Source organism: Haliotis rufescens, unplaced genomic scaffold, assembly GCF_023055435.1.
Source record: "Haliotis rufescens isolate VD_foot unplaced genomic scaffold, xgHalRufe1.0.p SCAF_38, whole genome shotgun sequence".
In the NCBI taxonomy this organism is placed as follows: Eukaryota; Metazoa; Mollusca; class Gastropoda; order Lepetellida; family Haliotidae; genus Haliotis; species Haliotis rufescens.
Genome location: NW_025964090.1, coordinates 970,218 through 988,004, shown reverse-complemented (window position 1 = coordinate 988,004; position 17,787 = coordinate 970,218). Strand labels below are relative to the sequence as shown.

Here is a 17,787-nt window from a genome sequence, read left to right as displayed (position 1 = left end):
TGCATTTAGTGGGATGCACAAATCTTTCAACATCAATGTTCCTCAACATCCCCTAGCATCTGGCAAGATCATTATTTTATTAGAGACAACATGTCCAGTTGCATTACAATATTATTCTTCGTCACACACTAGGTGTTCTTTCAGGTGATCTATTTTCAAAAATGACTTCCGACAAATAGGTACTCAGTCCTGCACTATTTGCACCTACAAATGGGTGGCTGTTGATAATGTTTTCTGTACTTTTCACGCTCACTACACTGATGAGGCTTCACTTCGCTGTCACTGCGTGTCTCCACAGATGACTGGCTGTAGCACATGCCTTTCGCTACTACACTGATGAGGCTTCACTCCAGTGTCACTGCGTGTCTCCACAGATGACTGGCTGTAGCACATGCCTTTCACTACTACACTGATGAGGCTTCACTCCAGTGTCACTGCGTGTCTCCACAGATGACTGGTTGTAGCACATGCCTTTCACTACTACACTGATGAGGCTTCACTCCAGTGTCACTGCATGTCTCCACAGATGACTGGTTGTAGCACATGCCTTTCACTACTACACTGATGAGGCTTCACTCCAGTGTCACTGCGTGTCTCCACAGATGACTGGTTGTAGCACATGCCTTTCACTACTACACTGATGAGGCTTCACTCCAGTGTCACTGCGTGTCTCCACAGATGACTGGCTGTAGCACATGCCTTTCGCTACTACACTGATGAGGCTTCACTCCAGTGTCACTGCGTGTCTCCACACATGACTGGCTGTAGCACATGCCTTTCACTACTACACTGATGAGGCTTCACTAAGCTGTCACCAATCATGTCTCTGCAATTGACTGACCGTTGAAAATGTATTTTCACATTCACTACACTGAAGAGGCTTCACTCAACAATGCTGTGGTGACTTCACTGTGACTCCTCATGTGTCGCTGCATGTTTCTGGATGTTGTAAATGCTTTCCTACACACTTCACACTCAAAGGGCTTCACTCCAGTGTGACTCCTCATGTGAGACCGCAGGGTACCTGACTGTGCAAACTCTCTCCCACATTCAGCACACTTGAAAGGCTTGATTCCACTGTGATTCCTCATGTGTGTCTTCAGATTACCTCTCAGTGTAAATGATTTCCCACATTCCTCACACTGATATGGCTTGACTCCGCTGTGACAAATCATGTGCCGTGTCATATCACCCAATTGAGTAAATGTCTTCCCGCACTCATGACACTTATAAGGCTTGAGTCCACTGTGGATCCTCAAATGAGCCTGCAGATGACTCGATCTTGTAAATGATTTCTCACACTCATTGCACTGAAAGGATTGGACTCCACTGTGAGATCTCATATGTATTTTCAGGTTAGATGATGTTGTAAATGTTTTCTCGCACTCACTACACTGATGAGATATCAACCCAGTGTGACCAAGCATATGTGTCTGCAGGTAAATTGAGCGTGTAAATGTTTTCCCACACTCGCCACACTGGAAAGGCTTCAATCCACTGTGGCAAAGCATGTGCCTTTTCATGTCACCCAATTGAGTAAACGTTCTCCCACATTCCCGACACATATACGGCTTGATGCCACTGTGAATTCTCAGATGGGCCTGCAGGTGGCTTGAGCGTGTAAATGTTTTCTCACACTCTTTGCACTGATAAGGTTTGATTCCACTGTGACTTCTCATGTGTGACTGCAGGTTGCATGATTGTGTAAATTCTTTCCCACATTCAACACACCGATATGGCTTGATTCCACTGTGAATCCTCAAATGAGCGTGCAGTCCACCTGACTGGGTGAATGTTTTCCCACACTCACCACACTGATAAGGCTTCACTCCACTGTGACAAAGCATGTGTCTTTTCAAGTCTCCTGATTGAATAAATGTTTTCCCGCACTCATCACACTTATGTGACTGCCTTGCATGTCCCCGACAATCTTTGTCAGTAACAGAGTCTTCCATGAGATCATCACTGTCCAGCAATGGTGTGTCGTAGTCAGTGTTTATTCCTATGTCTGTAACAGGGTGTTTCTTGAGATCACCTGTTTCCAGCAATGCGGTCGCATAGTCAGTGTTTATTCCTGTCTCAGTAACAGAGCGTTTCATGAGATCATCACTGTCCAGCAATGGTGTGTCATAGTCAGTGTTTATTCCTATGTCTGTAACAGACTGTTTCTTGAGATCACCTGTTTCCAGAAATGGTGTGTCATAGTCAGCGTTTATTCCCGTGTCAGACACAAAGTGTTTCTTGAGATCACCTGTTTCCAGCATGTCAGAGTCAGGTTCTTTCTTAATATCACCTGTGTCCAGCAATGGTCTCTCCCAGTCCCTGGTTACATTTGTTTCAGTAACAGGCCCAGGATTCTGTGTATGTCCTTGTACTTCCATTATCAATGTGGATGTTGTGGTGTTCTCTGAAAACATAAAAGAGTTCCTTTATCATGTTTCTGCATTATCAAGAGCTGTTTCCTACGGAAGCCTTTTAGGGCCATTTGTTTTTTTAATTTTTTCGATAGTATCTTGAAATTTCAACTTAATATCTTGAAATTTCAACTTAGTATCTTGAAATTTCAAGATAGTATTGAAAAAAACAAAAAAACAAATGGCCCTAAAAGGCTTCAGTAGTTTCCACACGAACACCACCAAAAGTTGAGCTGGGATGATACATCAGCGCATCAAGATGTTTTACCTCCCAACACAAGTATCAATCAAAGTCACACACAAAGTAAATAACATTGTAAGGTTTATGTTTAAAGTTCATATTTATAGGCTTCTTGTATGAGCGCACGAGAAGAGCGTACCAAGAAAGATAACTCTAGTATTTTGTTATGTGGCTGAGTGAGAGGCACGCTCGTGTCTGTTGTTTGTCGAAATGCGGAGCGTATAAAACGGTATCTAAACTTTATTTGTGTAAACAATTTAGTGAACATTGTTGTTATTATGATATCTAACGTTTAGAATTGTATTTTTGGTAAAATGTAATGTTTTTGAAAGATTATTTATTGAAAAGCAAATTTGTGTTGTTAGAATGATTTTTGCATTAATTGACTGCTATATACATTGTTTTATTTAATTTTTCAGTCAATCCTAGCCTTCTGAATATATCTCGACCATATCATGGAATAAATTGACGGTTGGATTGGAATTGTCATTCGCTCTTATTTACAAACATTGATTATTACTTAAATGTTCCTTTAATAACTGTTGCACCAAACACATGCTAATTACGAGTGAAAACATATTTTCATCCATTGTGCCTCAATTGACACTGACATATACACCACGACTGTATATCTTATCAACGTACTTAGCACAGAGGTACCTCCTTTCTAGTGCTTCAGCTTAGCAAAAATTTGTTTGGCTTAGTGGCTAGACAGTATCCAAACCCGACATGGTTTAGTTTGTCAGCTTGCAGTATTGAGGACAACAGCAAGATTGTCCTGCATAAAAGCACTGCCAACTGTAAACTGGCAGTTTGTTGTTTAACGCCACACTCAGCAAGTAAAGTGTCAGTGAGGCAGATATTTCGCCATCCTATCTATGAAAAAGATGGTGTATGAACTACAGGAAAATGAGTGAGTGAGTTTGGTTTGACGCCGCTTTTAACAGTATTGCAGTTATATCACGGCATGTCAGCTTAATGTGGGAGGAAAGCCACTTCAGTGAAACCCACATACACCAGTATGGTGCTGACATACCTGGAAACATAATCGGGGCGAACCGGGATTTGAACCCACAATCATAGATTTCTGGTGTGCCCAAGGGACGCAACTCTGCACAGCGAATCGCGGCGCCTTACACGACTGGGCCACCCGTGCCCCCTCACCACAGAAAAGACAAAGATAGTTTGTCAGTCATATTGGGACATAATGGAAACATATACTGGATTGAGAGTAAAATACTAAATACTTTGAGTTAGCAGAGGTTCAACACAACCGAAAAGGATGAATAAAGAAGGAATACACTGGGACCATGCTGTTACTTCGAAACAACACATTGAGAACAATAATTCTCACAGTTCAATGAAACAACACTAGAAGCCATGTCACCTGTTAAATCCACACAATAACAAAAATAATTGGTTCTTTTGACATGTACTAGAGCTGGGGCTTCCTTATACCCCAGAATCAACACAGGTTCATTTCACAAATCATAAAATAGGGCCAAAAGTCTATGTGAGATGGACCGCAACCGTGGTCTAGTGGTAGAGCGTCCGCCCGGAGAGCGGAAGGTTCGGGGTTTGATCCCCGACCGCGTCATACCAAAAGACGTTGAAAGATGGTACTTGTTGTTACCCTGTCTGGCGCTCGGCATTAAGGGGCTAAAACAAGGACTGGTCGGCTCGGAGTCAGTATACTGTGTCTGAGTGGGGTATTCATGTTCAACTGCGGCATGGTATCTCAGTGAGCTAGCACTATAAATCGGCATCAGTCCGGTCTAGTACAAGCAGCCACACAAACACACACATGTACATGCACGTCGCTATATAAGTGCAATAATCTTGGATGCGACATTAAACCATTAAACCCTATTTCACTTCACCTCACCTCACCTATGGGAGATGATTCAATTTTCTGTTTGGTAATGATTCGAACCCCCAATCATAGCACCAGCAGGCCTACAAAGTGATTTAAGGCGCCTTAGACAGCAGCGCCACCCGTTCCCTCTCATGGTAAGAAATAGAAACAACTTTAATGGATCTGTGTTGTTTGTCATGCAATCCTTGTGTGCTGAAGATGTCCGGAGGTTGTTCAACAGTGGAGGGCACGGGTGGCCAGAAACCTATGATTGTGGGTTTGAATCCCAGTTCACCCCGATTATGTTTCTAGGTTTGTCAGCACCATACCCATGCTCGAGGGTTTCACCGAAATAGTAAACGTCTGAGACCTGCATCACTTCGGGCTTTCCTCCCACATTAAGCTGATGAGCCGTGATATAACTGGAATACTGTAAAACGCGGAGTTAAACCCAACTCACTCGCTCACTGTGCGAGATGATTCAATTTTCTGTTTAATAATGATTGGTATTTCCTGACAGCAGAGATACAAAGTATTGTTGCCTGCTCAGATTCAGCCAATTTGCACAATATCTAACCTTGGGATTTCAGGCACTCAAAACTTGGAGGTAAATTTCTGCTATTGATTGATGATAACTATGGACATCAGCCAACCAGCATGATCAGGAAACACCGTTTACAGCTGCTGCTTTTCAAACATGTCTGTTGTAGTTGAAATAGGTTAAATAGGTCAACAGTCTTTGTGGTGAGTGAGTGAGTGAGATTATGCTGCAGGCAGCCATTTTCCAGCAACATCAAAGCAGTGTGAGTGAGTGAGTGAGTGAGTGAAAGAGAGAGAGTATGGTTTTTCACCACTTTTAGCAACATTCCAGCAATATTACGGCATGGGACACCAGAAATGGGCTTCACACATTGTACCCATGTCGGGAATCAAACCCGGATCTTTGGCGTGATGAGCAAACGCTTTAACCACTAGGCTACCCTATGCCCCTAACGCCCCGTGTATACTCCTCATCAGCAAAATCACACATTGTGACCACACAATTAATCATTATATATATATTTGAGGTGATATAAATTCACCCGCCTTAAACTGAAGTTGTGTAAGTAAAATACATATACTGAGGGAAACAAATAAGGGAACACATGAAAGTACATGTTCCTTTATTCTTTTCCAGGTTTATTCGCATGCTTTGAATTGCTCTGTGGGTGAAAATCTGGAAATAAACAAAGGAACAGTGTGATAAAGTGATGTTCCCTTATTTGTTTCCCTCAGTATATACAAGTCAAAACTAAAGCCTTGTATATTGGCTGTTCAGATGGCACTCAGACCAAGAGATCACCATGACTATGTTTGGTTCTGAATTCAAGGTAGAGTTGGTTGGTTGGTTGGTTTGTTGTTTAATGCCGCACTCAGCAGTATTCCAGCTATATGACGGCGGTTTGTAAATAACCGAGTCTTGCCCAGACAATCCAGTGATTAATATCATGAGCATCTATCCACGCAATTGGGATCGATGACATGCATCAACCAAGTCAGCGAGCCTAACCACCCAATCCCGTTAGTCGCCTCTTACGACAAGCATAGTCGCCTTTAGTGGCAGGTATGGGTTGCTGAAGACCTATTCTACCCAGAATCTTCACAGATTCAAGTAGTCAAACATACAGTAAAGATGAAACCAATTGGATTGGAATGATCTGGTACATAGACTTGGTTCATTGTCATGATGGAGTGAGATATGTTGCTCAAAACATACATCACTGGTTTGTCTGGCCTAGACTTGATTATTTACAGGTCACCTGTCATATTGCACAGTGGTGCATTAAACCACAACACATTAACCATGTTAACAAAATAAATTGTTTAATAGCCTCTCCAAAAAACTGTTTTCTTGGCATAACCATTTATGTAAACACACACTGTACACCAAACAGATAAAACCATAAAATATTTTCCTGTGGGGGCTTTCACTGATTCAGGGATCGTACATACATAAATGGGCCATGTAAGTAGTCAGAAACATTCTGCGATCTGTGGCTTGTTATTTGTTTTACGTTTTCCATTGTAACCAAGAGAAATGGTCAGGAATGCCAAAAGAAATGTTGTCGTGCGTGATTTTGCATCAATCATGCCGTCACAAAGGATGGATACTTTGACAATTGTTGAGTTTACCAAATCATTGTAATGTATCTATTTTCTAATTCCCTATTTCTTGCCACGATACACTACCCATGCATATTCTAAAAACATAGAGCCACTGTATTTCTCAAAATAGGAGAAAATGATACACAGTGTAATATCTGAATTTTGCTTTTTCATTTCAAACAAGTGCAGTTTTCCAAGCACAGCCTTCATTTTCACACCTAATTTATGTTGCTTAAGTATATCTAGACAGTTTGCATTGGTGACAAAGACCGTTTATCATTTGATTCTGAAATGTAAGAGCAATTCAAGGATGTATGTATTGCATCCTAACTGGCATACATTAACGTGACTTTGTAAACACTGTCCAATATGGCGGAAAGTTACTTATGCGTTTGTGTTTGCGTATTTTCCAAAACATTCTAAACTATTGTAGGGTTGTCGGTGACATTTCAAAATGATGATAGGTAATTTGATAAAAGAATATATAAACTGAGATCACCGATGTGCTATTTTTGAAATTCAATGCTCAGAGTAAATATCTAATATTTTTATTTCAAAACATACACCATATAACGCAGTGAATGGTGATTTAGTAATGTGTCAAAAATGGTGATATTTACGATATTCCTAATTTTCAGAGGTCATTTTCAGTAATTTTCCTTTACCTAAAATGAGATTGGATGATATCACAGAACAGGGAATTTCCCACAGAATTGAAAACCTTGAAGAATATTTGTGTGTGTCATGTATTTTGAATTGTAGTGAGAGTAGAAGAGGAGGGACATATTAGTCCCTGTGGCATCCAGGGGTAATGCAAATATGTAAATAACTGTTCAATGAAACCTTGAGTGAAAAAGAATCATTAATTTATTGTCAATGTGAATATGTAAATAACTGTTTAATGGGGTAATGCGAATATGTAAATAACTGTTTAATGGGGTAATGCGAATATGTAAATAACTGTTCAATGAAACCTTGAGTGAAAAAGAATCATTAATTTATTGTCAATGTGAATATGTAAATAACTGTTTAATGGGGTAATGTGAATATGTAAATAACTGTTTAATGGGGTAATGCAAATATGTAAATAACTGTTCAATGAAACCTTGAGTGAAAAAGAATCATTAATTTATTGTCAATGTGAATATGTAAATAACTGTTTAATGGGGTAATGCAAATATGTAAATAACTGTTTAATGGGGTAATGCGAATATGTAAATAACTGTTTAATGGGGTAGTGCGAATATGTAAATAACTCTTAATGAAACCTTGAGTGAAAAAGAATCATTAATTTATTGTCAATGCGAATATGTAAATAACTGTTTAATGGGGTAATGCGAATAAGTAAATAACTGTTTAATGAAACCTTGAGTGAAAAACATTAATTTATTGTCAATGCAAATATGTAAATAACTGTTTAATGGGGTAATGCGAATATGTAAATAACTGTTTAAGGAAACCTTGAGTGAAAAAGAAACATTAATTTATTGTCAATGCGAATATTTAAATAACTGTTTAATGGGGTAATGCGAATATGTAAATAACTGTTTAAGGAAACCTTGAGTGAAAAAGAAACATTAATTTATTGTCCAACTTTGCCGATCCTCACGATCGTGGTAAGCAGGGGAGAGAATACAGAATTGTTTCACTTAGGGATTCCTCATGAAAAGCAATTCTGGTCAAAAATTGTGTAAACATCAAAAGATGAAGTTAAAACGTCACTTTTTGAAGTTTGTTGAAATATGAACGGGACATATGATCAGCAAATAAACCAATCAAATCATCGAAAATCCCTTATATATTTACATTTAGAGTGCTTGTTCCAACTGTGGGAGGGATACGGGCGGAAGTCTTACCTGGAATAATCAAATATATCAACACGAGTTGATAAAAGTGGAAAAATTCCGAGGCTTGCCGAGGATTTTTACCACTTTTATCCACGAGTGTTGATATATTTGAAATCAAAAGACACGAGGGTGAGATTGTATTTTTCATCCAACATCATTCTTCATGTTCTTCCAACTTTTTCAGTTTGTAGAAAGTAATAAGCAGTGTCTAAGTGTAAAAAGTACTGCTAACAGCTTCAGTAGCAGAGCCATTAGTGATGTCATTTGATTGTGAAGTCATGGTAACCAGTGACATCACAATGGTCTGCAAAGCATTGTGATGCAATTTCATTGCAGCGATATCTACAGTGTAGATATCGCTTGATCTCATCCAAGCAATATCTCCTGTGGGAGCCAGGTTTGGATGATAAAATATGTTCTCATCAACTGATCATTACAGGGTTAAATATGTGCTGTGAAATATATTGACTGAAGTTGTGTGGGAAAGAGAATTAAAAACTATAGCCCCAGAGTAGGTCTGTTCAAAATGTCCTCAGACTCAGCAAGGCAAAGTTTGGTTCCAAATTGAATTAAGTGTGGTTAAATATACAGATAACCTTGCTCTAACATTGAAAACACACCATGGCAAAACATAAAGGGCTAGATCTACATCGTTTCTCGGCATTTCTAAAAGCAGATAATACCTAAACATATTATTTTAGTCTTATTACTCTGGGGACTGACATACAACTTAAAATTATATATGTATAACTTCAAAACCGTATAAACATTATTGGAAGTTTCGACAGATCAAAATTCCGTTTTTTCTTGATGGCGATTTGACGCATTGCCGATTTAGAAGAAATCCTGAGGCTTTGTGATAACTGGTCGCCAGCCAGGAGAGAAAAATAGAATATTGGGTCAGTGCACTGAAACGGATAAATGGATACGATCACCAACAAACGAGACACACCACCATGAGCAGAATTACTCAAAGGATCTACCTTCGAAGTACTTCAGGATGGAATCTGTTGCAGTAACTCAGAGCCGAGCATCGCCTTTGTGCACGACCTCCCTGCTTTGCGTGCTACATATGTACCTGTATTCTTGTGGACGCGGTACAGCGATGTGCGGAGCGTATTGCTTATGGCTGAGAACATAGAAATTGGCATTTGTAGCAAACGGCTTGTGCGCACATTGTTAAAACGGACATGATTTTCACGGAGTAAGATGAATCATTTCAGGACATATATAAAGGCTGATACCTTTTAAATGTGACATTTACGATAGGCCGGCAACATAACAGCGAAATTGACGTTCACAGCGGATAAACGGGTGGAGGGGAAAATGGCCCCAAATTGTAGTGAAAATGGCCCCGAATTGTAGTGAAAATGGCCCCAAATTGACCTGAATATTGGAGAAATAAAGATAACACAGATCTGTAGTGACTTAGTTTATTTATTGTTTTGATATTTAGTTTACGTATTGATAAGATATTCTGGAATGTCATGGATGGCACTGCATTCTGTCAGTAGTCGTGAAAGTGTCATCTGCCAATCTGCCCAGTCATTGGATATAGGCCCTACAGCCTGTTGGTTTATCAGGGCCGACTTTGTACACTTGTAGCAACGAACAGCCAGCTTTAGCATCATAGCGTTGTTTCTAACCATTTAGACTCTTAAATCTTGAATTGAGCATTTAACATAGACAAGGAAGTCCGAGTGTTTGACTGCATATGCTAGTTACCGAATATCCTCGCTACTATCCAGCCTAGTAAACAGACCGATGATATCGACTCGAGCATCTTGTCGTAAGAGGCGACTAACCGGATCGGGTGGTCAGGCTCACTGGTTTGGTTGATGCATGTCATCGATCCCAATTGTGTGGATCGATGCTCATGATGTCAATCACTGGATTGTCTGGTCCAGATTCCGACTCGAGCATCTTGTCGCAAGAGGCGACTAACGGGATCGGGTGGTCAGGCTCACTGGCTTGGCTGATGCGTGTCATCGATCCCAATTGTGTGGATCGATGCTCACGATGTCAATCACTGGATTGTCTGGTCCAGATTCAATTATTTACAGACCGCCGTCATATAGCTGGAATATTGCTGAGTGCGGCGTTAAACAACAAACCAACCAACCAACGACTCGAGCACCTGGTGTAATCACTAATTCTATGAGATCTATTCATATAATTTTCAGGATTTTTACGGCTTTTACGCCAAAAGAAATATGTTTCGGCAAAAATCAAGAGGGAGTATTCCCTGGCGTTGAAGTAAACAATTTACACTTTAATGGCCATGACAGTTTCTTACCTCGAGCCACGCAAGACATTGTCTTATTCCAAAGAAACTCATTTTTGGTAAATCAACAGGTCTACGGATGTACAATGGCAAAATAGGAAACGACTCTGGATTTTGAAAAATAACAAGCAAATAACACAAATAAAATGTTATTCATAATTGGAATTGTGAAAAGGATAGCCTACATAAATTGGGCGACGTCCAAGACAGGGGATATGGAATGGACTGAGGCACGAGAACATGCATACCAAGTTTCCCAACTTTAACAGAAAAGATAACCGCCGGTTATGTGTGTACTAACGGAAAAAGTAACTGTGCTTCCTATAAAGTGGCGTATATGGTTATGTAATTGAAAATAACAACATACTATTCGGTCATTCGTCACATTCATTGACAATACCCATACCTAGTTAAAGGAGACAGAACCAAATGCCCCCCAAAAGGGTTGGAGTAAATAATCGATTAACAATGTAGTACTAGTATATATAGTGTGTGACCACCATTTGCGTTAATACAGGCAAGGCAGCGGCAGCGCACGGAAGACACCAGATGATTGAAAACGGTCAGAGGATGTTGTTCCAAATGTCAACTAATTTGGTTCTGGTCGTGCCATGGGCGTCGTTCTATCTCATCCCAGTCATGGAGGAGAGTGAGTGAGTGAGTGAGTTGGGTTTAACGCCGCTTTTAACAGTATTCCAGTTATATCGCGGCGTGTCAGCTTAATGTGGGAGGAAAGCCCGAAGTGATGCAGGTCTCTGACGTTTACCACTTCGGTGAAACCAACGAGCACGGGTATGGTGCTGACAAACCTAGAAACATAATTAGGGCGAACCGGGATTCGAACCCACAATCATAGGTTTCTGGCGTGCCCAAGGAACGCAACTCTGCGTGCACAGCGAATCGCGGCGCCTTAGACGACTGGGCCACCCGTGCCCCCCTCATGGAGGAGAGGCAAGGAGAACCAGTCAGTACAGCAATGTTATACGGCCTCAGAAAGTGTGGGCGGGCATTATCCTGCCGCAACTTTTCGTTACATCCCTGTATTTGCACAAAGAGTAGACCCGTGAAAGTCCGGGTTAGAACTGGTCTTCAGCAATCCATGCTTGTCGTATGAGGCGACTAACCGGATCAGATGATCAAACTCGCTGACTTGGTTGATGCATGTCATCGATCGATGCTCAAGATATCAAACACTGGATTGTCTGGGCCAGACTCAGTTACCTGCAGACCGTTACATGGCTGGAATATTGCTGAGTGTAGAGTAGAACACGATCTCAAATGATGTCGTCCCGGGAGTGTACGTCATTGAAATTCCCATTAACAATGATGAGTTGTGCTCTGTACCATTACACTTCCATATCAAACTGATGAAGCTGAGTAACGCAAGCGTCGCTAACACGTCCTCCTTGGCGTATGTAAACCCTTTCTTATCTTCTGAGGGGGCACGGGTGGCGCAGTCGTCTAAGGCGCCGCGATTCGCTGTGCAGAGTTGCGTCCCTTGGGCACGCCAGAAACCTATGATTGTTGGTTCGAATCCCACTTCGCCCCGATTATGTTTTTAGGTTTGTCAGCTCCATACCCGTGTTCGTGGGTTTCACCGAAGTGGTAAACGTCTGAGGCCTGCATCACTTGGGGCTTTCCTCCTACATTAAGCTGACACGCCGTGATATAACTGGAATACCGTTAAAAGCGGTGTTAAACCCAACTCACTCACTTGTCTTCTGAATCTCAGATGCTGTCTACACCAAGCTGACGGTGACGTGGCGGCAAAACAGGGCGTATCACTGGATGTGGGTGTGTGTAACTAAAATGTTAAGGGTCTTTCGTAGTAATCAGATTTACTTTCATGGTCAGCTTCCTGTATGAGTGAAATACTATTAGTCACACAGCAATGTTGTGATTCCTCAAAAAGGCTGTTGTCCGTCTTGCCGTGTAAGGCCGGGCGTTGTCTTGTTGGAAAATGACGTTCGCTTGTTGCATAATGGGAAGGACGTGTGGCCGAAGAATCTTATCCGTGTAACGTTGTGCCGTTTAATTTCCCAGAACTTGCACCAAGTCTGTTGTACCAGTGAATGAGATGGCTGCCAACATCATCACACTACCACCACCAAATCTGTTCACTTCCTGTATGCAATTTCTTGCATTGCGTTCCCCGCGGTTCTATAAACACGGCGTCTACAACCCGCAGGGCGAAGCATAAAACGTGACTTGTCACTAAACCAAACTTGTCTTCATCGCATGTGTAGCCCTACTCTGTGACCTTGACACTACTGACGTCGCAGCCGACGATGCAGGTCCGTCAAAATGACACCTCGAACTGGTCGTCGAGCAAGAACACCTTTAATCGCGTAAACGGTTCCACACTGAATGGGCTGAAATCCCACGTAATTTTGGAATTGCCGTAGTTGTAGAAGTGGCGGTGGTGGTTCTTTCACGTAAGAGATGTAGCCGTATGAATCTGTCCTGTGCTCCAATAGTGATACGTGGTTGACCAGATCTGGAGGGTCATGTGTTGTCCAGTGTGTCCGATAACGAATCCACAGTCTTATACACTGGCGCTTGGTGCTACGTGGAGAAATCTGGCTACAGCTGAAGATGATTCTCCTGTTTGCAGTTGGCCGATGGCGTTGTTGCGTTGTGGCATGATTTCGCTGTTCACTTGCTGTAAGATTGTGATGGCATGCAAACAAAAAGATATAACGTTTTTTATAGCCCAACAAGTTATGTTGCACATGTTATGTTGGTGTGTTTCGGCGCCAGGCTCTCACGTGGTTGTGTTTTTGCAATTTTCCCATCTTTTCAATTGTCTGCAGAACCTCATAAATCAATAAATCCACACAAATCAATCCTAATTAATGTAGAAATGACCAATTCATTTTGGTATTCATTTTTGTTTGGGTGTCGGCAATACAGATATTTACGATTTTACTACTTTTGCGTTTCTTTTTTTGCAGAGTATGTATAAACATGTTAAAAGGTGATTAAGTTCGAACTTTACCCATGTTCAGGGTGATAAAACATTGTACGTTCTTATAGGAACCCATGAGCCAGACCACGAAGCATCTTCCCGAGACAAGCGAGTTAACTGACTATAAAAGTCCAGTTTCCACCCTTGCCGAACTAGGCTGGTATTATGAAGTTACATTTTGGCTAGACTAACGAGTCTATGCATAGTCCAATCAAAATCTCGCAACGAAATCGAAATCTGGTTCGTAAACTGTCGTGCAGATTACGGTCGATTGCAGGATTTGCAAAGCATGTGCACCACCAACTCGTTGTCAATAGATATGTTCCAAACCTTTTCATGTTTTTAATTATGGTGCTCGCGTGATTTGATGCTTTTCGCGATGTAAGACCCGTTTTATCACAATATAGATCTTGATTAACGATCAGATCGTCTTGACTTGGCGCCGCCATTTTGTTCGAAACAAGTGCAAGTGATGGAATCGGATTGGTCCATAGAAGAGGCTCAGAAGGGACATAACTCATAATAACCACTGGTGGCGCTACGATCGAGCCCAGGAATTCCAGCCTAATTCGGCAAGGGTGAAAACTGGACTTTTAAAGTCAGTTAACACTCTTGCCTCGGGAAGATGGCCACGATGTAGCTACAATCGAAACGTACAATTGATGCGGACCAATCTTAAGTAGCTCTTCAGAGTGAATTGCATGTTCAATTACATCAGTTCTTTAAAATTCAACATCAACTTAGAATACATCTAAATTCCGCCTAATGATGTTGTACAGACGACGCTGTTTATCTGCCGATATGTTGGAATTGTTAGACAGCTGTCTCGAGTGTGAAGCCCATTTCTGGGCCGTGATATTGCTGGAATATTGCTAAAAGCGGCGTAAAACCATATTCACTCACTCACTCATGTCTCGACATTGTATCACTTTGATCTGCCATTTCATGTAATGTCTCTCCTGCTTTCCCAGGAATGCGAGCTATCACAGGATCATCTTCCAGATCTGTTACAATTGTTCCTATCACAGATCCTGCAGTGGCATGTATACCACTGTTATGAGGACAGCATTTTGCCGTTGTCTCTGGCGTTGTACAACACCCGACCACTCCTATCCTAAATCTTTCGGAACCGCGAAATCCTGCAGATTCAAAGAGGCCCATTGTCACTGAATCTCCATTGCCAATTGTACCGTGTACGACAACAATCTCTCGTGGCCACAATTAACATCTTTTGTGGCATATATCAGGATGATCTGTGGTGCATTTGACGCAACATTGTTTGAATCATTTCTCCTTCCACATTGAATATCAATTGTATCATTCCCAAATGTATACTTAAGTCCCAGTTTGGAAATGACATGCATTCCAAGTATTGCTGGATGGGCTGACTTGTGCATCTGTGTGCATCAATGTAGTTTGAGCCAACCTTACAGTCAGTAGTCAAAAGCAACGGACATTTTCTCACCATCAACAGCCCTTGGTGAGAAATTTGGTCTGTCTCGTTTCCCCCGAACATGAGTTGCTAAATGTTCTTTAATCACACTTATCTGAGGTCCAATATCCAACAACATTAGCATCTCACCACACAAATATTCCCTTCAATCTCCTTAAAATCAGATCTTAATTTTCGCTACCGCTAAACAAAGATCTGAAGACATCCCATTACGGGTCACGTCAGAACGACCTTTCGCGAAATTGGCCGTCCAATGAAATGACTGTCAAGAAATCGACATTAACTAACCAGAAGGCAGCTTTCTCGAGCTTTACGACACTAGTTTCAAACTGGCGACTACGCTTCGAAACGTATTTTGACGTATTCTCGATTAAAACATTTAGAACTGATACGAAGAACGTTCTGGAATGGTTTATAGATGGCCTAGATTGTATGGATATAATCATAAAACCCGTAACTGTCGTTCGGAATACACTTTTTGATATGTCAAGTATTCAGGCTACTTGGGATATGGACGTATTTTGATTGGCTTTGGGGCTCATTTTCTAAATTTTCTGATTAATCGACCCTGGACTTAATTGTTCGACAGGGCACACTTGTGTGGGGACGATCATAAACAAAGTGTGTCTGCAGAAAACTGTTCCAAAGTCCGCAAATCACAGACTGAGACACATTCGACATATTGTTTTGAGTTCTACCAGTTTGAAGCACGCCAACAGCCCCAAGGTGTTCATCGCATTGTATAGACGATGCACACACAATCTAATCACAAATACTGCATTAACGCAAGAGAAGAGATCTTACCCGTTACTGTGGATAATGAAAATGAATGAATTGCTCTGAGCAATTTGACCTTTCGCTGAATTGTAAAAAAATCACAAATGACCCCCTACCTAAAATATATGGATGAATTGCATATGCAATACTGTTGGTGTGTTGTGGCATTAGGTTTTGGTTTTAAAACCATTCTATCCCTGGCAGTCATTTTTCAAAGCCGATCTTTTTCTGACGAACGATCATAACAAATACTACTCAAAGTTGGCTAAGGATCACCACTTTAAATGGTAATACCTCAAATTGTATACATCTGTTTGAAATAGCCAAAGACAATATGTTCAATGAACAAAGCTCCATTGTCATTGGGTAGCAGGGCGTGGAGTCATCCCACAGATGACATCCTTACCTTGTCATCTTGCTCATTGGGTTAAACCTGGTCATGTGGACAAGGCGTCTGACTTCGGATCAGAAGGTCCGTGGTTCGAATCCTATCACGGGCCGCTATATTTGTCACAAAATGTCTACAAACAACATGTGATCAATAATGAATCAGATCACCCGCCAAAATGAGGGTATCTTATCAAAACTGAAACGTAAACAAAAACCACGAAAACAAAACAAAAAATCCTTCAGTTGCGCGTATGTGATCCACATAATGCAAACACAGCCTGGCACCATCATCTCATGCTCCTGAGTGAGTTGGGTTTAACGCAGCTTTTAACAGTATTCCAGTTATATCACGGCGTGTCAGCTTAATGTGGGAGGAGAGCCCGAAGTGATGGAGGTCTCAGTCGTTTACCACTTCGGTGAAACCCACGAGCACGGGTATGGTGCTGACAAACCTTGAAACATAATCGGGGCGAACCGGGATTTGAACCAACAATCATAGGTTTCTGGCGTGCCCAAGGGACGCAACTCTGCACAGCGAATCGCGGCGCCTTAGACCACTGAGCCACACGTGCCCCTACCCAGTATTTGAGACGTTGACTGCAAAATGCAAATTACGAATTGAATCCCCGACTTCTTCAACACCCTAGTGCTCCACCATCTCAACACACCAACTATTAGACCCCATAAGATCTGATCGCCTACTCTCCAGCACATATGATACTATTTTCATTTACCAACACCATATAGATCAGAAGACATGTCTTGATGATTCCCACTATCCTCAACTTTTTTGACATAGCATATTTAACTTAGCTTGATGTACTTTCAAAACCTTTCACCTTGAGACAATCAAGGCTTTTTGAATAACAATAGTGAGTGAGTGAGTTTAACACCACTTTTAACAGTATTCCATTCATATCACGGCTTGACAGCTTAATGTGGGAGGAAAGCCCGAAGTGATGCAGGTCTACGACGTTTACCACTTCGGTGAAACCCACGAGCACGGGTATGGTGCTGACAAACCTAGAAACATAATCGGGGCGAACCGGGATTCGAACCCACAATCATAGGTTTCTAGCGTGCCCAAGGGACGCAACTCTGCACAGCGAATCGCGGCGCCTTAGACGACTGGGCCACCCGTGGCCCCTGAATAAGAATAGAGTAACAAGTTGTTGAAATGTGTCTTTACCCATCTAGTTGAAGATGTAAAGTGTAAAAATTGTGAATAAGTTGTATATTATAACAAGGGTATTTTAATACATATAAATGGAATACAAACATTGTATGACATTCTGTAACTCAGAACTCCTGATAGGATTTTGTTGTTGCAAGAGTGTAACGAAGGATTGGTAATAAAAGGATAACAGTACACTGGTGAAGTAAGTGAGTGAGTATGGTTTCGCGCTGCTTTTA

General features: G+C 41.4%; 1 protein-coding gene across 1 annotated transcript; it reads right to left on the bottom strand.

Moving 5' to 3' along the window:
* Positions 1–235: 235 nt before the first annotated feature.
* LOC125372192 (zinc finger protein 501-like) lies at positions 236–9,619 on the bottom strand. Its single transcript, XM_048381379.1, has 2 exons — positions 9,486–9,619; positions 236–2,407 (listed from the first exon to the last, which is right to left on the bottom strand). The coding sequence occupies exon 2, from the start codon at positions 2,379–2,381 to the stop codon at positions 867–869; it is 1,515 nt and encodes a 504-aa protein (XP_048237336.1). The 5' UTR covers positions 2,382–2,407; positions 9,486–9,619; the 3' UTR covers positions 236–866.
* Positions 9,620–17,787: the final 8,168 nt, after the last annotated feature.